The following is a 23,319-nucleotide window of genomic DNA, read 5'->3' as shown; positions in this document are numbered from 1 at the left end:
GTGATCTCAGATTCACAGAAAATCTCACGCATAGCTGGTCTTTGAACTTGGCATCTCCCCCCTGGGCTGCGCACCTAACAATCTGAGTTAAGATTTAACATGAATTTCTTCTTCACAAAATCTTTTGGTTAATAGTGTTCCTTATATTATTAAAAGTAAGTGTACCAAATTTCTCATTAAAAAGTTAAAAGAAATATAGGATTTTCTTGAAAAAACCTCGGGCAGTCATTTTCAGATTGATAAAAAAATGGTAGGCCTAGGCCCTACCCCATGTCTGCGCACTCATTCACTTTGCACACGATTCAGGGATTTTGATGACAAAGGCTGCATTTTGACTTTGAGGCCGTCACATGAAATGCCCTGAATTCATTATTTTTCCACCATTTTGAGTCAGATTTTTTTATGAATACCTGTCTATGTAGTGCATGTGTAAAGTTTGTGCTCATTGCGTATCTTCTGTAACTAAAATCGCGCAGATACGTGGGTGCGCGGACTTGGGAGACCGCGCAGACATGGGGGAACTGACCATACTTTTTATTTTTAGGGAGCCATTGGCATTGCCCCGGGGGCCTCAGTTAATGCATAGTGGGTATGTGCCGCGGAGGGGACCCCCATTTTTACATTTTACACCCAAATTTCCGTTCTAAGGCATAGCATTTTTGTCTTATTGAGATAAAAAAAAAGAAAGCCGCTCCAAGGCATAGCATTTTGTTCTTATTGAGAAGAAAGAAATCCGTTCCTGAAGCTTCGCATGTTTTTTGTTACGCCGTTCCGGTCGCATTGATCCGATACAATGAGCTGCCATTTTGGTGAAAAGTGGCCGCAGAGCGCTGTTCGACCATCGCCTCTGCGGGAGCGCACCCGGAGCGCACCCGCTGCCGAACGAGCTGCATGCAAGTACAGGTATGCCGTTTCATAGGGTCCCTAGGGATGCATACTGTCACATGTAGGCGATCCGTTGATCCAAGGGGATAAGCCCGTCAGTCATAAGGACCTTTAAGTCATAATACTAACTGGTCATAAGGACCGCTAGTCATAACGTGTAAAATCCTATACCCAAAAGCTCGCTAGTCATAATAGGCAAAAGGGGTCGCTAGTCATAAGGTCATAAGGACCATAAGTCATAAGGTCCGATTTTCATAATGCAAGATAAGGGTTGCTATTCATAATGGACCATAAGGGTAATTGATCATAAGGATCGCCAGTCATAATCAACAATGAGGGTCGGAATTCATAATACTAGATGAGGGTCGCTAGTCATAAAAAGGAAGAGGCTACATTGATCATAAGGGTCGCCAGTCATAATAGGGGATGAGGGTCGCCAGTCATAATGGTAGAAGAGGTTCGCCAGTCATAATAATGGATGAGGGTCGCCAGTCATAATAATGGATGAGGGTCGCCAGTCATAATAGGAGAAGGGGTTCGCCAGTCATAATGATAGATGAGGGTCGCTATTCATAATAGTAGAAAGGGTTCGCCAGTCATTAGTTCTCATTGTTTATACCTTATTTCGATTGATGTTGTACTTTAAATTTGACTATGTATTGTTTGATTTTGTTGTGCTTTGTGAACGGAAAATGAATAAATCTAAATCTAAATGATAGATGAGGGTCGCCAGTCATAATAGTAGAAGGGGTTCGCCAGTCATAATAATGGATGAGGGTCGCTAGTCATAATAATAGATGAGGTTCGCCAGTCATAATAGTGGATGAGGGTCGCTATTCATAATAGTAGAAGGGGTTCGCCAGTCATAATAATGGATGAGGGTCGCTAGTCATAATAGTAGAAGGGGTTCGCCAGTCATAATAATGGATGAGGGTCGCCAGTCATAATATTAGAAGGGGTCGCCAGTCATAATAGTGGATGAGGGTCGCTATTCATAATAGTAGAAAGGGTTCGCCAGTCATAATAATGGATGAGGGTCGCCAGTCATAATAGTAGAAGGGGTTCGCCAGTCATAATGGTAGATGAGGGTCGCTATTCATAAGAGGGCAAGTCCAAGAAAAGGTCACCCTAGAAGGCAAAATTTCATCTTTAATTTAAGAAGTTTTCTTTGGTGGGGTAAGAAAGCCTAAATATTGAATTTTAAAATTTCATTAAGAAAATTTTGATAATATGCATATTTATGCTAATTTGGGGCACCTAATTTGCATAATTGGTAAAATGGGTGTTACGTATGGGACAATAATAAAAACTCATAGAAAATCAAAACAAAACTTGTGAGATTTAGTCATAGGAGGGACATGGACCCCCTAACATCTTATTACTTTTTGGGGAAAAAAAGTGGTGTCATCTAATTAATTATGCAAATTAGGCCTTGTCCAAGGATGGAATGTCCCATACGTAACATTTTGAGGTTTTTTTAAGTTATTTCTCATAATACAATACTTGTATTGTTGCATCTCTGGGAAGTTCTAATTTATGAAGTATGAAAATGTTATACCCCAAAAAGTTTCAAAAATAGTGTTTACTTTTTAATTAAAAGTTAATTAAAAAATTGTTACGTATGGGACAACATGTTACGTATGGGACATTTACACACAATGCCAATGGGGAGATTCGTGTACAAAGTGAATGGAGAAAAACAAATTTCAAGAGTGCTCCAAAAAGTGATTATTTACCTTTTCTTTAGTTTTAAAGACTGATTTGTTATGAATAGTGATTAATGAAAACAATTGAAGCGAAAAAATTGTGAAAATTGAAAAATATGAAAAAAATAATAAACAATAGAAATACATAAGAAATTTATGAAACCATGAAAAACAAGAAAAAAAATGTTGAAATGGCCAATTTCCTTTTCAGTTATATCAAATGTGTCTCAATAAAACATTTTGAAAGACAGAAACTCTTTTGTTATTTCCATATTTTAAATTATTTCAATTTGTTTAATTATGGGGAAGATTGTGTACGTTCTCTATGGGGACAAAATGTCCCATACGTAACTGTCCCATACGTAACACGTCATTAATTTGTTTAATTAGAGTCTGTAATTAGAGGGATTTGGGTTATGACATGAAACTTGCCTTAGATATACTAGAGTATTGTGACTTCTATCACACTAAGTTACAAGTTGTCAAATGAAATACTTTCAGAGAATTCTTAACTTGAAAAAAATGTTTAAAAAATTGTCTTTTTTCTGCGTCCCATACGTAACGGCCAATCTTTTCTCTCTAAAAGGTCAAGGTCAAGGTCATATGTCACCATTTTTTGCATGATTATTCTTCTCCTAGATGTCTACCATCATGAGGGTATTCAATCTAATCAAAGTCAATTAACACTATTTTTCAGGTCATTAAAGCCTCTGAAATGTCCCATACGTAACACGCGCGAATTCTTGGACTTGCCCAAATACGAGTAGAGAGGGTTCGCCAGTCATAATAATGGATGTGGGTCGCCATTCATAATAGTAGCAGGGGTTCGCCAGTCATAATGATAGATGAGGGTCGCCAGTCATAATAGTAGAAGGGGTTAGCCAGTCATAATAATAGATGAGGGTCGCTAGTCATAGTAGATGGGGTTCGCCAGTCATAATACTGGATGAGGGTCGCTATTCATAATAATATATGAGGGTCGCCAGTCATAATAGTGGAAGAGGGTCGCCAATCTTAATAGTAGAAGGGGTTCGCCAGTCATAATAATGGATGAGGGTCGCTATTCATAATAATGGATGGGGTTCGCCAGTCATAATACTGGATGAGGGTCGCTATTCATAATAATGGATGGGGTTCGCCAGTCATAATAGTGGATGAGGGTCGCCAGTCATAATATTAGAAGGGGTTCGCCAGTCATAATAATGGATGAGGGTCGCCAGTCATAACAATGGATGAGGGTCGCCAGTCATAATGGTAGAAGGGGTTCGCCAGTCATAATAGTGGATGAGGGTCGCTATTCACAATAGAACAAAGGGTTCGCCAGTCATAATAATGGATGAGGGTCGCCAGTCCTAATAGTAGAAAGGGTTCGCCAGTCATAATGGTAGATGAGGGTCGCTATTCATAATAGTAGAAAGGGTTCGCCAGTCATAATGATAGATGAGGGTCGCCAGTCATAATAGTAGAAGGGGTTCGCCAGTCATAATGGTAGATGAGGGTCGCTATTCATAATAGTAGAAAGGGTTCGCCAGTCATAATATGGATGAGGGTCGCCAGTCATAATAGTAGAAGGGGTTCGCCAGTCATAATGGTCGATGAGGGTCGCTATTCATAATAGTAGAAAGGGTTCGCCAGAATGAGGGTCGCCAGTCATAATACTAAAAGGGGTTCGCCAGTCATAAAAGTAGAAGGGGTTCGCCAGTCATAATGGTAGATGAGGGTCGCTATTCATAATAGTAGAAAGGGTTCGCCAGTCATAATAATAGATGAGGGTCGCCAGTCATAATAGTAGAAGGGGTTCGCCAGTCATAATGGTAGATGAGGGTCGCCAGTCATAATAGGAGAAAGGGTTCGCCAGTCATAATAATGAATGAGGGTCGCCAGTCATAATAGGAGAAAGGGTTCGCCAGTCATAATAATGGATGAGGGTCGCCAGTCATAATAGGAGAAAGGGTCGCCAGTCATAATAGGAGAAAGGGTTCGCCAGTCATAATAATGGATGAGGGTCGCCAGTCATAATAGGAGAAAGGGTTCGCCAGTCATAATAATGGATGAGGGTCGCCAGTCATAATACTAAAAGGGTTCGCCAGTCATAAAAGTAGAAGGGGTTCGCCAGTCATAATGGTAGATGAGGGTCGCTATTCATAATAGTAGAAGGGGTTCGCCAGTCATAATAATGGATGAGGGTCGCCAGTCATAATACTTAAAGGAGTTCGCCAGTCATAAAAGTAGAAGGGGTTCGCCAGTCATAATGGTAGATGAGGGTCGCTATTCATAATAGTAGAAAGGGTTCGCCAGTCATAATGGTAGATGAGGGTCGCTATTCATAATAGTAGAAAGGGTTCGCCAGTCATAATAATGGATGAGGGTCGCCAGTCATAATAGGGGAAAGGGTTCAGCAGTCATAATAGTAGATGGGTCGATAGTCATAATGGTAGCTGAGGTAGATGGTAGATTTTGCGTATTGACCTTCAACCCACTACATTTAGCAAATGAATCCAAAATATTTAGTACATTCCAGAAACTGGCAGGTGTACCATCGAGAAATAAAACTGTCATCCGCATATTAAAGAACTTTGTATTCTTTATTAAAGCCAACATAAATTCATTTGACAGAGTGTGAATTTCAAATTCACAACCAAGAATTTTAGAGCATAGCAAAAACGAATTTTAATGTCATTTGCCCAATGACTATAACACTAGAATATGCATTTTGATAAAGTATTTTTATTCATGTCATGAAAGATTTGCCAAATTTAAAAATGGAAAGCGTTTTAAACAAAAAATCATGAAAAATCAGAAATCAGGAATATGTTTCTTCTCCGTATACACAATTAAATCATACAAAATTTTCCTATTTTCACCAATAAATCGTCCAGACAAGAATCCTGATTGATTAACATGATTAATTATATTGTAATACTTTTTAAAGTCTGTGAACAATAAAACTTTACAACAGTTTATAAACAACATTCAACAATGAAATTGATTTCCAATTTTGATGAAATGTCTTACTTTGTCACCTTAAGGAATTAATGTTATCAAGCCATTATTGTTTGTGAGATTGATAATTTTCCAGAAATATAAGCAAAATTCATACTTCGTACCAAGAATATACCTAAGTCCTGAAAGAATGCTTAAAAAAATCAGTTGTAAATCCGTCTCGTCCAGGAGGCTTATTATTTTTCATATTTTTTTAATGCAAAATCAACTTCACTGTAAGATATTTCTCCTTAAGAAGAATCGTCTTCCTCTGTAAGACTATGGAAACTCTCTTCTCTAATAAGATAAAAAAAAAGTTCTTCAGCATCACTATTTGCATGATATTTATATAACTGTTCATTATATGAGCCAATTTCTCTTAAAATGTCTGTTTGTTTTGCAATACTGTACCATTATCATGAATCAATTCAACAAATGTTTATTTCTGCTATCCTCTGCTTTTCAAGATAAAAAAATATTTAGACGGTTTTTCTCCATATTGCATTATTTGAAGTCTTATCTAAATTGTTCTAATTATTTCCTAAGTAGCCTAATTTTTTGTAAATTTTCTCCAGTATTTATATTTTGGTCTAGAAGTTTTTCTAAGTTAAGTATTTCAATTTCGAGGTTTTTTCTACACTTTCTTCTTTTCTCTTCTCTCTTATTACATACAATATAGTCGCTGCTCTCAACTCCATCAACAGCAGGGGCGGATCTAGCCTTCGCCAATGGGGGGGGCGGAATTTTTTCAGACATATTTTCCCCGATCGGCCACTCGAAGATGATTTTTGGTTTCTTTGAAGGGGTAATCCTAATACTCACTTCTTAGCTTTATTCCTATGAATAAACATTTATAGACAATATCATATCTTTATTTATATAATGTGAGCGCAAAGCGCGAGCTAATTTTTTGAGGAATCTTTTGTATTTTTTCTGAAAAAGATGTGCATGCAAATGAATAACTACTACAAACGTGAAGCGCGAGCAAAAATGACTGAATGCTGATTTTGTGGACAACTCTCCATTTGTTTTGTACACATATTTTCAGATTTTCCCCTTTATTTTACATATTTCACATTATCACCTCCTGACCTTGACATATATGGTGTGGATTATATTTTCCCATGACATATGTTGTGCTCAGGAGGAGGCAAGATGCAACTTGAAAGATAATGAGGAAAATCTGAAAATTTGTGTACAAAACAAATGGAGAGTTGTCCACAAAATCAGCCATATTGAAGCACGTTTGCCAATTTGAGGATGCCCATAGAAAGTACAACAAGAGTTTTCAACTCCCATATGCTTATTTCATAACCGATTTTGATGATACTTTTTTTAAATTGATCCTTTCATATTTTACTCTTTCAAGTAAAATTGCCTCTCTTCTTGGGTTTTGGTTTCCTTTAAACAAGTTCCACCCCAACAAAAAATTGATTTGGATAAAAAGAGAAAAATTCAACAAGCATAACAAAAAATTTCATAAAAATCGGATGTAAATTTAAGAAAGTTAGGGCATTTTAAAGTTTCTTTAACAAAATAGTTATATGAACGAGCCAGTTAAATCCAAATGAGAGAGTTGATGACATCACTCACTATTTCTTTTGTATTTTGTTAAATGAAATATGAAATATTTTTATTTTCTCGTCATTGTCTGTGAAATGAAGTTTCATCCTCCCTGAACACGTGGAATTCCATTATTTTAACATTTTGTGCTTCACGCAAGGAGGTCCTAATCGTCAAATTCAAAAAAATTGAAATATTGTATAATTCAAAAGATAAAAAACAAAAGAAATAGTGAGTGAGTGACATCATCGACTCTCTCATTTGGATGTAACTGGCTCGTTTATATAACTATTTTGTTGAAAATAAGCGAAACTTTGAAATGTCATAACTTTTTTATTTTACATCCGATTTTGATGAATTTTTCATCATTGTGCTTGTCTGATTTTTCTCTATTGATTCAAATCAACATTTTTCTGAGGTGGACTTGACCTTTAATATAGCGAGCGCAAAGCGCGAGCAGAAATTTTTAATATATACGTTTTGATGTAATGAAAAATGATCTGTTAACGGCTGCTTGCAGTTAGCCTAAGAACGTTATATATTTCAATAATCAAATAATGTGAGCGCGAAGTGCGAGCTAAAAGTTTTTACATTTCTACCTGAAAAACGAAATTCTGAGCACTTTTTGTCATCGTAAAAAGGATAAGTATGTAACTAAACAATTGATGCGAGCGCGAAGTGCGAGCGGAAAAATTCGAGATTTACACCAGTGGCGTAACAGGCGGGGGGGGGCAGGGGCAAGCTGCCCCCGGCGGATTTCACCTGGAAAATAAAAAAAACGGGAAAAATAAAAGGGATGGAGAAAGAAAGGGAAAGGGAAGGAAAGAGAGAAAGGAAAGGAGGAAAAGGAAAGAGAAAGGGAAAAGTGGAAAGAAAACAAGGAAAAATATATTTTTTGAAATAGAAAAGGAAGGAAAGCGGGAAGAAGAACGAAAGAAAAACATTTGAGGAAGAACAAATCATTCTGAAATAGACCTATATAGTGCAATAGCATGATGGGAAATAAATTAAAAGATGGCAAACAATAACGGGAAATGAAGGTAGAATGGAATTAGTCCAAAGCTAAATTGGAAAACAAAGAAAAGGGACAAGAAATAAAAACTTAATAACACGACCGGGCTGACGAGGATAGAAAATAGAGAGCGGGAAGAAAGAGGAACTGCATACAACATTGTGATATTAGCTTGCTAAATTTTATGCAAAAAAAGCTACCGGGGCTTTGCCCCAGACCCCAAGCAGTAGGGGCTCTTCATCTATGACCTTCAAATGGCTCTATTACGCCCCCTCCCCCTTAGGGACCCTTCCTACGTTAAGCTTTACGTTCAATCACTGGTGTACAGGCGGGGGGGGTCTTGGTTCAACACCCAAGAGGAAATAAAAGAATTTATGGGAGACAACGTATAATGAAATATGTTATTTGCTGAATATAATGGAGAAATCTATCACATAATTAGAATTTAATTTCAATAGGCAATTTTTTTCCAGCTCGCGACTCCCCCCCCCCCACATTGCTATGTTTTGCCCCCTCAAAATATTTGGTTCAACTGGGTTGAATAAATGTGTTGTGTAAAAGCTATATTCTGTATATACCCGCAATTTGATTAAATAGCGGCAATCTGCGAGGTTTAAATGGCTTTGAGATCAAGAAGTTCCGGGGCTCCGCCCCAGACCTCAACCGCATAGCACTGCCGTATATGAGTATGGAAGGGTTGGGCCATGGTCCCCAAAAGTTTTACCATGTAAAAAAACATATCTCAAAGTTAGATTCTCATGAAAAGGTGATTTTTTCTCGCTTCGCTCGCTCGGGACTTATATTAACCATTTTTAGCACATGCGCCATACTGCGCCCCTTGATTTTTGTTTTGTTTACTCTGCACGCTACTGCCACAAATAATCCTGTTAACAGTGGCGTACAGATCACAAAAAAGGGATGGAAAGAGAAAAGAGTGAAATATATTCTCTGGATATCATGTCAAAATCTATCACAAAATTGGATTTTTGTATTAAAAATGTCAAAATTTTTGCTCGCCTCGCTCGCATCGCTCTCTCGCAACTTTTTTTAAAAGATAAATTCTGCCTGATACACAATGTCTTGCCCTTTCGAAATCATCGCCTAATTACACCATTGCGCCTGTTTATACCATGATATGACCAGGAATTTTTTGGCTCTTGCCCCCCCCCCTCCCCCCTTGGCCACCGACCCCTGTTACGCCGCTGTTTACACCTAAAAACGGGACACTCCATTCATGTTTTGTAAATCGTGAAAAGGATGAGTAATTGGATATCTTTCTACATTGATATTGCGAGCGCAAAGCCCGAGCACAATTTTTTTTATATTGCGGATTAAAACCCGGGATTAAAACTGGATAATGATTTATACAGAGAACAAGCTGCGTATCTGAATAAACGCGCGCGTTTCAGATTTAGACCTAGAATCTGAATGGGCATTCTAAATACCTTTTTCATCGTTAAAATCGATAAAGTGAGCGCGAAGCAGGAGCTTAAAACATTTGATATTCCGATCTGAAAAGGGTCAATTTAAGCTCTGTATTTAAAGCACTTTGTAGGAAAAATTGTGAGGTGGGTATGGATGACATTAAAAAAAGAGTTTCATTATTTCAATTTCATTCAAAAGTTTCATTATTATTTCTTTGAGTTTTGACATAGGACCAGGACATTCCAAGAGCATTATGTCATCATATGAAAATTATGACTATATCTTCTTATTTCTCTTCCTAAGCGCAAGATAAAACTTGTCGATATTGCATTCTGAAAAAGGGGACAATTTGATTCTTAAATTAATATCTTATTTATTAACCTAATAAGCCTAATGTGAGAGCGTGAAATCTATTAATATTATGGCCTGAAAACTGTACATTTAAAGCACTTTTGTATTTATGATTTATGAAGAAGATGCGTGAGTTGATAGATTTTCAACAATCAATGCGAGCGCGAATCGCGAGCCGAAATTTTTAAAAATTCAGACCATAAAACAAAAAGTTTTTGCAGAGCACTTTTTAAAAATCAATTTGTAAATCAAACAAAATAATGAAAGTACGATTTCCGAGCTGAAATATGTTTTCTATGTTGACTTCAAATTTTGATATTTCAATCTCCATATTGATATGTAAATCAACTAACATGCAATGCGAGCGCGAAGCGCAAGCGATTTTTTATAGTGACATTAAGGATTTTAAAAATCATTTTCCTAGGCTTCCCCTCATCTTATTTTATTCACTCGTCTTCCTCTTCTTGTGTTTCCCCTTCTTTTTTCTCCTCTCTTTTCCCTTCTTTTCTTTCTTTCTTTCTTTCTTCCCCCTTTTACTTTTTTTTGCTCCGCCAATGGGGGGGGGGTGGGCCCCTCGGGCCCCCTAGATCCGCCTATGAACAGTGTATAAACAAAACAACTGATATTCAATAATAAATCTGAGTTTCTCTTTTCTAACAGTTTCAAAAGCTTTACCATGAAGACAATCAATATCAAGATACTGTAAAAACATTTATCTAACACAATCTCTAAACTGATCATTGTGTGATCGGTACGATATCCTAAATCAATATCACATTTTCTAACCAAAGAAATAATATCTGCAGATATCAAAAAATAATGTTTTCTACTTTGCTTCAATGGTGTGGACTGTCTCCAAGTATAACATTTTTAATTTGGATTTAACTGACACCGTGGATCAACTAAATTAACTCACTGACTCAAAACTTTGGACCAGGTTCCAATCACCACATAGGATTTTATGAGGATCATCATAGTCCAATAAGATATTTTCTATACATCTAAAAAATTTAGGGTCATTTTGCCCATACAATGATATCAATGAAATAAGCAACATAGTTTCCATCAGTATCGCATTTTACTCTCTTAATAACAAGTTGTATATTTTTATCAAATAATATAGCATTGCATTAGATGATTTATATGAGAAAAAAACCTTCCTCCCACTCCTTTAATATGTTTTCTTCCAAATCCTTTACAAAATGAGTGTCCTGTAAACAATACAATTTTTTTTTCCTTTTCAAAAAATGAAATGTATAATATGAAGGAATAATTTCATGCTCATATCATATTCAACATCAACTAAAAAAAAATATAATATAGATAGAAAAGACATTTTTCTGTAAAAAAAAAAACCTCTATTGAAAAAAGGGCTTTTAGAAAATACTGTCGTACAGGTTTAGGTCAACACTATCTTAAATGCATATATTCAAAGAAGATTTCCTTGTTATTGGAATTATTCACAATCTACACCTTTTCGCCTAAAGATAATTTAATTTTTTAGGGGAGGGTGTCATTTCTAACAACTTCTGCTGGTTATGATTAAAAAAAAAATCGCCGTAGCTAAAAAAAATGCCCTTTTTCAAAAGTAAAAAGCCTTTTGGCAAAATGAAATGTGCTCTTTTTTCAAAACTAAATACTGTTCTTGAAGTCCAACATAAAACATTTCAGGATGGTCACAAAAGTAATGTCAATAACATTAGATAATTTATCTTTTTAAAGGGTGTCATTTTTAGCAGCTCCTGCTGGTTATGATTTAAAAAAAAATCCCATTTTTCAAAATAAAAATGTGCTCTTATTCGAAATTAAATACCTTTTTTGAACTACAACATAATACATACTAGGCTTGAAAATCACCGTTTTTGTGTTCTCACGCTTTGCGCCCACCTCAGCTATTATGTAGCAAAGTTCCCTTCTACTGACAGGCAAACCACTTCCACTATCATGGCTAGCGACCCTCTTCTACTAATAAGACTAGCGACCCTCATCTACTATTATGACTAGCAAACCCCTACTACACTGTAAAAATGAATTGCTAATTCAGCACTTACAGTGCTTGTATAGTGACTGCATTAGTAGTGCGGATTTTCTAGTTCACATTTAAACTAGAAAATCAACACTCCCAGTGCAGTCACTATACAAGCACTGTAAGCGCTAAATTAGCACCTCATTTTTTACAATGTACTATTATGACTGGAGATCCTCATCCATTATTACGACTGGCGAACCCCATCTACTATTATGACTAGCGACCCTCATCTTCCATTATGACTGGCGAACACCTACTATTATGACTGGCGACCCTCATCCATTATTATGACTGGCGACCCTCATCCATTATTATGACTGGCGAACCCCATCTACTATTATGACTAGCGACCCTCATCTACCATTATGACTGGCGAACCCCTTCTAATATTATGACTGCCGACCCTCATCCATTATTATGACTGGCGAACCCTTTCTACTATTATGAATAGCGACCCTCATCTACCATTATGACTGGCGAACCCCTTCTACTATTATGACTGGCGACCCTCATCCATTATTATGACTGGCGACCCTCATCCATTATTATGACTGGCGAACCCTTTCTACTATTATGAATAGCAACCCTCATCCATTATTATGACTGGCGACCCTCATCCACTATTATGACTGGCGAACCTCATCCATTATTATGACTGGCGAACCCTTTCTACTATTATGAATAGCGACCCTCATCCACTATTATGACTGGCGAACCCCATCTACTATTATGACTGGCGACCCTCATCCATTATTATGACTGGCGACCCTCATCCATTATTATGACTGGCGAACCCTTTCTACTATTATGAATAGCGACCCTCATCCACTATTATGACTGGCGACCCTCATCCATTATTATGACTGGCGAACCCTTTCTACTATTATGACTAGCGACCCTCATCTACCATTATGACTGGCGAACCCCTTCTAATATGACTGGCGACCCTCATCCATTATTATGACTGGAGAACCCCATCTTCTATTATGACTACCGACCCTCATCTACCATTATGACTGGCGAACCCCTTCCACTATTATGACTGGCGACCCTCATCCATTATTATGACTGGCGACCCTCATCCATTATTATGACTGGCGAACCCCATCTACTATTATGACTAGCGACCCTCATCTACCATTATGACTGGCGAACCCCTTCTAATATTATGACTGCCGACCCTCATCCATTATTATGACTGGCGAACCCTTTCTACTATTATGAATAGCGACCCTCATCTACCATTATGACTGGCGAACCCCTTCTACTATTATGACTGGCGACCCTCATCCATTATTATGACTGGCGACCCTCATCCAATATGACTGGCGAACCCTTTCTACTATTATGAATAGCGACCCTCATCCATTATTATGACTGGCGAACCCTTTCTACTATTATGAATACCGACCCTCATCTACCATTATGACTGGCGAACCCCTTCTACTATTATGACTGGCGACCCTCATCCATTATTATGACTGGCGACCCTCATCCATTATTATGACTGGCGAACCCTTTCTTCTATTATGACTGGCGACCCTCATCCATTATTATGACTGGCAAACCCTTTCTACTATTATGAATAGCGACCCTCATCTACCATTATGACTGGCGAACCCCTTCTACTATTATGACTGGCGACCCTCATCCATTATTATGACTGGCGAACCCCATCTACTATTATGACTGGCGACCCTCATCCGTTATTATGACTGGAGAACCCCATCTAATATTATGACTAGCGACCCTCATCCATTATTATGACTGGCGAACCCCTTCTAATATTATGACTGGCGACCCTCATCCATTATTATGACTAGCGACCCTCATCTACCATTATGACTGGCGAACCCCTTCTAATATTATGACTGGCGACCCTCATCCATTATTATGACTGGCAAACCCTTTCTACTATTATGAATAGCGACCCTCATCTACAATTATGACTGGCGAACCCCTTCTACTATTATGACTGGCGACCCTCATCCATTATTATGACTGGCGACCCTCATCCATTATTATGACTGGCGAACCCATCTACTATTATGACTGGCGACCCTCATCCGTTATTATGACTGGAGAACCCCATCTACTATTATGACTAGCGACCCTCATCTACCATTATGACTGGCGAACCCCTTCTACTATTATGACTGGCGACCCTCATCCATTATTATGACTGGCGAACCCTCTCTACTCTTATGAATAGCGACCCTCATCTACCATTATGACTGGCAAACCCCTTCTACTATTATGACTGGCGACCCTCATCCATTATTATGACTGGCGAACCCTTTCTACTATTATGAATAGCGACCCTCATCCACTATTATGACTGGCGAACCCCTTCTAATATTATGACTGGCGACCCTCATCCATTATTATGACTAGCGACCCTCATCTACCATTATGACTGGCGAACCCCTTCTACTATTATGACTGGCGACCCTCATCCATTATTATGACTGGCGACCCTCATCCATTATTATGACTGGCGAACCCTCTCTACTCTTATGAATAGCGACCCTCATCTACCATTATGACTGGCAAACCCTTCTACTATTATGACTGGCGACCCTCATCCATTATTATGACTGGCGAACCCTTTCTACTATTATGAATAGCGACCCTCATCCACTATTATGACTGGCGAACCCCTTCTAATATTATGACTGGCGACCCTCATCCATTATTATGACTGGCGAACCCATCTGCTATTATGACTAGCGACCCTCATCTACCATTATGACTGGCGAACCCCTTCTAATATTATGACTGGCGACCCTCATCCATTATTATGACTGGCGAACCCTTTCTACTATTATGAATAGCGACCCTCATCTACCATTATGACTGGCGAACCCCTTCTACTATTATGACTGGCGACCCTCATCCACTATTATGAATGGCGACCCTTATGATCAACGAACCCTTTCCTCCTTATGACTGGCGACCCTTTTCCTTTATTATGACTAGCAACCTCTTGTTTGATTATGAATGGCGACCCCCATCGTTGATTATGACTTGCGACCTCTATGAACAAAGCCCCTTATGAATAGCGACCCTTATGACTATTATGACTAGCGGTCCTTATAACTAGCGGGTATTATGACCAGTGGTCCTTATGACTGGCGGGTGGACCCCGATCCAAGGACCCCCTTTTTCACAAACATTTGTCGTTCCGAGGATCCTCCATTTTGCAATAAGCCCGCTAGCTCAGCTCTAGAGCCCCAGTTTTTTTGTCTCGCCCGCAGCACACCCTACCAATTTTTTAGTCGAGTACCCCGACTGTTAAGTCGAGTACACTGACTGTTACTAATCGTAATTAATAATAATAATGAAAATAATGGTATATTTACCCAGGGTAGCCACTTAAGTTCTGAAAACTGTTCTCCCCAGTGGGCCCTGCTATTATTTATTATTTATTTTGGTCTTAAAATGTGGGATCTGTGCCATATTTCCAGAGCACCAAGTGGCTTAGTTCAGATTTAAGAAGTGGAGTTGCCGTAAAGTACTCTATGATAAAAAAAACTTATTTTCTTTAGAGTTCACGATCTTATTTTCTTGCAAATTGAGGATGGTATCTTCAAAATTAATCCAATAAAGGAAATTTTTTGGTATCAAAGTTATACGGCGAGGCCTGGTGCCAGTGCCGCGCAGTGTTTTGAAAAATATTACACAGGAAATATAGAATTTGCATGAAATTTGATCTGCATTTTTCTGAAGCACTGCTCCTGTGATTCTAAACCACTCAGCTACACGTCAGAAGTACGCGACAAATGCATGAAAGACAAAACTGCAGCTGCGCTGGCCTGGCTGACAGACTACTGTGCAGTCTGGGAGACTGGATGGGCGCGATTTTTATGTTGGGAGTCGCTTGGTAATTGGCAGTTTTAGGCAGTTGCGAGAGCGATTCCAAAGCACACGAGGGCAGAATTGCTTGTCGCTCCCGTCTATTTTCAACCCTGGCATATGCACAGATGAGGGGGCTGCACATGCACATACTTGGAGGAATTTGCAATACGAGTACCCTGTATGCCTTTTCAAGGTGCTTGGCCCCCTGAGTGTCATGCGTTTGTGAGAAAACCTCAGCTTTGGGTCAAGATTTTGTATTCTGTGCTTTGCCTTTGATTTTGCCCTACAATTACCCAAAATTAAGACCAATTTCAATACTGTAACAACAACCTTGCATGTTTTAGTGATAGCACTGTACCTGTACTATGAAAATGCCAAATATATGCCTCGAGTTGTCTTTCACCTGTGTAATCTCTCCTGATAATGACAGGTAGGGAGTTGAAAATCTGTAACAACGACCACTGCTAACACCGCAAGGATGTCCGACGCCTCCTCAGAAGCTCAAGCCGATGGGCTGACGGATTGGCAAACCAAAGATCGTCTTGTGAAGGAGAAGGTCGCCAATATGTACCGCTTTACAAACAACGTTGATCTACGTAGGATGCCCCAGGAAACCTTCGAGACTGCGATGGCCAGCCGTGCAACTCTGGCACTGCATGCAGAACGGAGGAAGAGCACAAATAAGGTCAAGCGGAATTTTGAGACTAACTCGGTGGTTTCGTTCCACAGTGATGATAAACTTATTCGAGTGGTAAGTTCGAACGATCAAATGAAACGAGAAACATAGTTTAATGCACCTCCTCTTTTTTTAAATGAATTGATAATTACATTTCACAATCTGGAATAGAAAATTGGATGCTCTGTAAAAATCCTTTTAAAACAGAAATAAAAATGCCTACAATTCTTGCATGTTAGTAATGATGTTCATATTGTATGCTTGGAGCATGAAGCAAATGTCACCAAGGCCATTACCGTAGGCTGTAAATGATTTGTTTACTGCGACCAATGCCCCTCTCATTACCCTTTGATTTTTATCCCCTTTTCAATATTTCCTACATTATACGCATGTATTTTTTTACTATGCTGTAGAAATGTGCCCTCTTTAAATAATAGAGGCCAATATTATTTTGGGGCAAGGCGGTACATTCTTATCCAAAGCCAGAAAGGGGAGCTTTAAGGCCTTTTTTCAATTGGACATGACAATGGATGGCTTTGGAAATTTTATGTAAGCCCTACTACAGAAAAGTGTCTTTGACCTGAAAATATTGAAACCAAGGGCCCAGATGGAGAAATTTCTCATAAAAACTTGCATTGCCCTTCATCACAGGTACTTACCGAGAATCTCCCTTTCATGTGCACTCTGTGTGGAGAGACGTTCGTTCACACTCGACCATTACAGGATCATGTAGAAGAGAAGCATGGCTACTTCCAGGAAAATATTGATCTTCAGGCACCAAGGAAAAAGCCGGTGAGTTGCAGTACATGTAGGGCCCTATCGGGGGGGGGGGGGGGGGGGGGGGGCACTGCCAAAATAACACAGACACCAGTCTCGTTTACTGAAAGCAAGTTAAAAGTTGTATTTCACGGTCAGCAATGTGCAGCACCTGACAAGGGTAGATCAAACTTGCCCAAATCGGAGGGGGGGTGGCACTTTTCAACAACCTTATATGCATGATGCGTGGAAAGTGTATCAAAACAGAGTGTATGAGAAATTGAGGGTGACAAAATACTTGTTATTAAAATGGAATACTGTATGCTGAGATGAATCAAGATTAAAGATGATGTATAGGCATGGTGACTTGTAAGGGCCCCCGGAGAGGTTCTCTGATATACCAGAAGAGAGCGTATCAAAGGTAATTTTGTAAGCTTTTGTTGATTGCCAGTTGTCACAGAGAATTGTGCTCTTTTCTGATAAATTCAGTGGCTTGAAATTGAGTTGTCAGTGACAAAAAGCCTTGTTAAACACACCCCTCCCCATACATGATGTAGCTTCAGTTTATTGCACCTCACATACTGTAAAGCAAGTCATGAAGATTGTTAGATTTCAGTTTTGGAATGTCGGGCAGTAAAATTCTGTTGACAAAAAACAGATTCTGTCTCTGCGAAAGACCCCTCGGTCTCCACTCCTTCCCTTTTTTTTCTAAAAGTATATTTTCCTTTCACATTTTCAAACAACTTCCCCAACTATGTCAGTTTCCTTCATATCGTTACAACCCTGTGAGCCAGTTAGATTTTGTCAGATATTGTAAGTGTACAATGTTAAAAAAGTTTTCTTCAGCAAATAAAAACAAATCAAAATGACATATTTTTAAAGAATATGCAGTATGCTTTTATTGTGTGCTTTCCTAAGAATAAGAATTTTTTTTTCTTTGTTTTAATAATAATTTTAATTTCTAAAAAGTGAAAAGATGTGTTGTTTTCTATTTTTTGTTTCTTCTCTCAGATCATCATTGCAAAGAATTTTGGACGGAAAGAAAAGAATCCCCTACAAGATAAACTTGATGACTCTGATGACGAAAATGTAAGTAATCCATGTAATACATGTGGGCGATTCCAAGCAAAAGGGGACATTTTCCAAAAATTCATATTGGCTTTATTTCAATTCTTGATGAAAATTTTCTATTAAAACTCATGGCAGTTTATGAATACAAAGGGTTATCATAATTACCCTCAATTTTTTTTTCATACACATCTCCTTATAGGAGAATCCAAACCATACAAAAAATTATAGACATGGGGTTACATATATATATTTTTTTAATTAATTTCAGTTTAACAGAAAACAAGTGGATGTTTTGTAAAATTTTCAGTGGGATTATCTGAAGATCGTTATTTTTTGTGATTATGTGATTTTACATCATATGAAAAGATAATTTTGAAATATAAGTTGCAGGAAGGGTTAAAAAACAAATTTGTGGTGCTGGAAAATGTGTATAAATGCAACTGACCAGAGTTTTTGTGTTCACAAAAGAAATTTGATGTTGCTTCCTAAATTCAAATGTCTTATTTGAGACTTCTATATTTTGTAAGAAATGTTTTGTAGGTATTGAAAGTGGAAGAAAATGTTGTGATATGGAAGAACTATTAAAAAGTAATTGTTTACTTTTTCCATGTCCTTTTATGTACATGTAATGCAACTGACCCATTTTTTTGAGACATTATGGCATTCTTAATATACAGCATACAACCTTTTTGTATGATTTTAAAGCCTTAGTTGTCAAGATACCCAACAGTATAAACTTGACAGAAAGATTCACCCCTGTAAACATTGCAGCACCAAGTATTAGAAAAGGCACGTAAAAATATAAAGCGACCAACCGTGAAATCGCCCATATGCATTTAATATCCATGTCAATGATGTCATACATTCAATATCCGATTACACTATCAATGTTGTGTGGGCGCATCGTGATTTAGTGGTTCTGATGCTCGCCTTTCAAACAGAGGGTTGTGGGTTCGAAGAAAGAAAGAAGCAAGAAATTCATCCACACTGTGCTGGACTCGACCCAGGTGAGGCGAATGGGTACCCCACAGGATTAATTCCTTGCATGCACCGAGCGCCGGTGATGGTAGCTCAAGCTAAAGCCGGGTTTATAATAGCAGTGCTTTGTATCCTCAGGCAAAAATCGCTTTATAAATCCAGTTTTTATTTAACATTATCACCTTTACATATGCGATATTCACTTTGTAGACAATATCACTAAGAAATATTGACTTTATGCAGTCAAATATCCACTCTATTGTAGGCAACAATGAACATCCACTTGGTACAGTCAATATCAATTTTATGAAAGTCCACAATACTAAATTTAGCCATAATACACTGCAAATATCCAGTTTACAATGTAAATATCTATGTTATGTCAAGGCTGTATCATAAATATTGTTTTGATGCGTACTTGTATTTGCAGGATGATGGTGATTCAGTTGCGCCTGCGGTGGTATCAGATGCAGAACCAGATAGACAGGGTGCAGAAGATGAAGGTATTGTACCTGTTGCTATCGGCACTGTTACTGACGATGGTGTTGAACTGCTTCTATCTGAAATGGCAAGCCAAGAAGAGGTTCCGACAACGGTAGAAGAAGACACTGCGAAAGAGCCGTTCCTCAATGGCACCTCACCTTGTAAAGAAATAGCTCCCCAGAAGGTTACGGTCGGAAGAAAAAAGCCGAAAAAGAAGAAAAAGAAACAGCGGAGAGACAAGTATACTGTGGTGAACGCAGAGCATATTGTCAAGGAGCGTGAAGAGAGTGAGCGGAAGAAGCAGAAGCTGGATGAGAATGGGGAGCCAAGGGAAGTGAGGAAGTTGAGGCCGTTCTGCGTCATTTGCCATCTTCACTGTGAGAGTAGGGTGATCTGCCGACAGCATCTTGCCGAAGCACACAATATCTTTCCCAGCAGGGAGGCTGCAGAGAAAGCTTGGAAGCGAATGAAGGAAAGGGGAGAAGATCCGATGGTGAATGGAGCTGATGAATGCAGAGATGGAGTTTCGAATGAACAAAGGGAACAGGAGGATGTCTCAATGGATTCCTTTGATAATGTCGAAGGTGAAATCATCAAATGCGAGTTCTGTGAGTCCTACGTCTTTGACAAAATCACCTATGAGAAGCACATGCGAGCTCACTGTGGTAACCCTGGGATCAAATGTGATATATGCAGGGAGGGTATTCGTCTGTGGGAAAATCTGATGTTGGACGAACTAAAGGATCTAGGTGAAAGGATGTTATCCAAGGACAGGAGACCTCAGGATGTGGATTGCGACACTGGCAAGACTGCCCAGCGGAAATATCCGAATTCCAGAATTGTTTCAACCTGCTACGAATGCAACGAACAGTTCTACCACAGCAGCCACATTGGGAATCACTATGCAAAAGCGCATTCGAGCATCACATGCAAAGAATGCCAAATCACACTTCCGAACATGCAGGCCCTTGCCGTTCACAGTCTTGATAAGCACAGACCAGGGGTCTTCAGATGCCCTTGGTGTCCAAGGAGATTCCATGACAGAGGGAAGTATAACTATCACCTCGCTGGTCACATGGGGCAGTACCGATGCCCAGGGTGTGGGAGGAACTTTGTGGAGAAGCCGTCCCTCAATTATCACTTAAAGAAATACGAAAAGTTTCCAGAGCACTTCCAGGGGCGTCAAAAGGTAGTCCAAGAGATTTCTTTTGAAAAGCCGTTCTTATCGAGTGGCATCACAGATCATCAGAATAGAGAACTTGTTGTCATGGTGTGTGAGCTCTGCAATGCCACTTTCCTCAATAAGGGCGGTTACACCAGGCATATGAACAAAGTGCATCCAGGGCATCAAGGTCGACCCATGGAAAAATCATTCATTTGCGATATCTGTGGCAATGTGTTTTGGTCCAAGACGAACTTGATGATGCACAAGAAAATACATGACAAGAAATTTCCTTGCACCTATCCAGGGTGCACTAAGAAGTTCTGGGCCCGGAGCATGATGAAAAAGCACATGGAGACTCACGAGGGTGCCCCCACATATTTCTGCGAGGATTGCGGGAGGACCTACAAGCATTCTGGCTCACTGCGGCTCCACCGCAGAACCCACACAGAAGGAAGGGGCAAATGCGATAAATGCGGTCTAGAATTCAAGGGTCGCGCTAACCTCGCGAAGCACATGAATGATGTCCACAAACAAGTGTTATTGTTCACGTGTGGTGTCTGTGATATGCAGTTGGGTTCAAGGTCACAGCTTCTATCTCATGCTAAGGTGCACAGTGAGCACCTCCAGGGTTATGTTTGTGAAACCTGTACCTGCGTATTCCCAGAAGAGCGACTCCTCACACAGCACATGCGTGTCCACAATAAGACCTACCAATGCAATTATTGCCAAGACGTCCTAGACAGTGCTGATGCCTTGAAACGCCACCATCTCCAAGAACATGCTTTTCCTGCGCAACAAACCCCTGACAGTATTCAGCATTTTGATGCTGATACTACTAGCATACAGATCGAGGTTCAGGATTCAGGTGTTGTTTTTATGGAATACCCAAGCACTGATCAAGAAGCAACAGATAGAGCGATTGCAGCGATTGTCTCTGAGTTACAGGGCCAAGAATGACCCACATATAGTGGGGATTCCCCTTATATCCAGAAATCAAATAGTCATTTAAACATTGTGGCCCGTATTCTAAAGTTGGGTTTAACTTAGATTATGGTCTAACTCTGTGGCAATTCATGGAAAATAAATATTACAAAAATTCTTATTATATTTTGCATCTCACATATTTACTATTTTGTTTCCTGTTGCTTTCATAATAAAGAAAAATACTTCAAAATACCTGTTATCATTCCCAGACAATTATGAACAATTTGAAAATCAAGTGAGTTAATAAATTGGATGTGTACTTATAGGGATTTGTATCCCAATTGGCTCATCATACTTAAACCACATCTTTAAACAAGGGTTTGATTTAAACCCGAGTTCAGAATACAGGCCTTAATGTTTCTTTTATTCAAGGCAGTATGCTTTTTTGCTCATGTGCCAACATTAACCCTAAATTGACTGGGCTATTTTGAGACCTATAACGATTAACCAAATAATGCCCCTTTAATACTAATTTTTTGTTCACAGACTCTTTACAGGAATCTGATCAAATGTACTTTTTAAATATTTCAATATATTTATTTTCTTGTGTATTTTATTGTTTTCTAAATTTCTTATGTATTTCAACTTTTTGTGTTTTATTGTTTTTTCAATGGGAGTCGCCTGGGACTTTATTTTGACCTTAAGCAAGATGAAATTAATTTCTGTCTCACCTGCTTAGCAGAGTGAGACTATAGGCGCCGCTTTTCCAACGGCGGCAGCGTCAACATCAAATCTTAACCTGAGGTTAAGTTTTTGAAATGACATAACTTAGAAAGTATATGGACCTAGTTCATGAAACTTGGCCATAAGGTTAATCAAGTATTACTGAACATCCTATTAGAGTTTCATGTCACATGACCAAGGTCAAAGATCATTTAGGGTCAATGAACTTAGACCATGTTGGAGGAATCAACATCGAAATCTTAACCTGAGGTTAAGTTTTTGAAATGTCATTATAACTTAGAAAATATATGGACCTAGTTCATGAAACTTGGACATAAGGTTAATCAATTATCACTGAACATCCTGCGTGAGTTTTATGTCACATGACCAAGGTCAAAGGTCATTTAGGGTCAATGAACTTTGGCCGAATTGGGGGTATCTGTTGAATTCCCATCATAACTTTGAAAGTTTATGGATCTGATTCATGAAACATGGAGATTAGAGTAATCAAGTATCACTGAACATCCTGTGCGCATTTTAGGTCACATGACCAAGGTCAAAGGTCAATGAAATTTGGCCGAATGGATTGTAACTGTTGAATTACCATTTTAACTTTGAAAGTTTATGGATCTGATTCATGAATCTTGGACATAAGAGTAATCAAGTATCACTGAACATCCTGTGTGAGTTTCAAGTCACATGATCAAGGTCAAAGGTCATGTAAGGCCAATG

General features: G+C 38.8%; 1 protein-coding gene across 1 annotated transcript in view; it reads left to right on the top strand.

Moving 5' to 3' along the window:
• LOC121420296 (zinc finger protein 11-like) overlaps positions 1 to 22,460 on the top strand; it is a 35,192-nt gene extending 12,732 nt beyond the window's left edge. Inside the window, exons 2-5 of the mRNA XM_041614871.1 lie at positions 16,242 to 16,562; positions 17,139 to 17,279; positions 18,255 to 18,332; positions 19,723 to 22,460. Coding sequence (XP_041470805.1) covers positions 16,290 to 16,562; positions 17,139 to 17,279; positions 18,255 to 18,332; positions 19,723 to 21,897 — 2,667 coding nt within the window. The 5' untranslated portion in view covers positions 16,242 to 16,289 and the 3' untranslated portion in view covers positions 21,898 to 22,460. The remainder of the gene's footprint in view (positions 1 to 16,241; positions 16,563 to 17,138; positions 17,280 to 18,254; positions 18,333 to 19,722) is intronic.
• The last annotated feature ends 859 nt before the right edge of the window (positions 22,461 to 23,319 follow it).

The sequence above is a fragment of the Lytechinus variegatus genome, chromosome 8 (genome assembly GCF_018143015.1).
Source record: "Lytechinus variegatus isolate NC3 chromosome 8, Lvar_3.0, whole genome shotgun sequence".
Classification (NCBI taxonomy): domain Eukaryota; kingdom Metazoa; phylum Echinodermata; class Echinoidea; order Temnopleuroida; family Toxopneustidae; genus Lytechinus; species Lytechinus variegatus.
The sequence above is the reverse complement of the archived record's forward strand: the minus strand, read 5'-3'. Positions and strand labels throughout refer to the sequence as shown.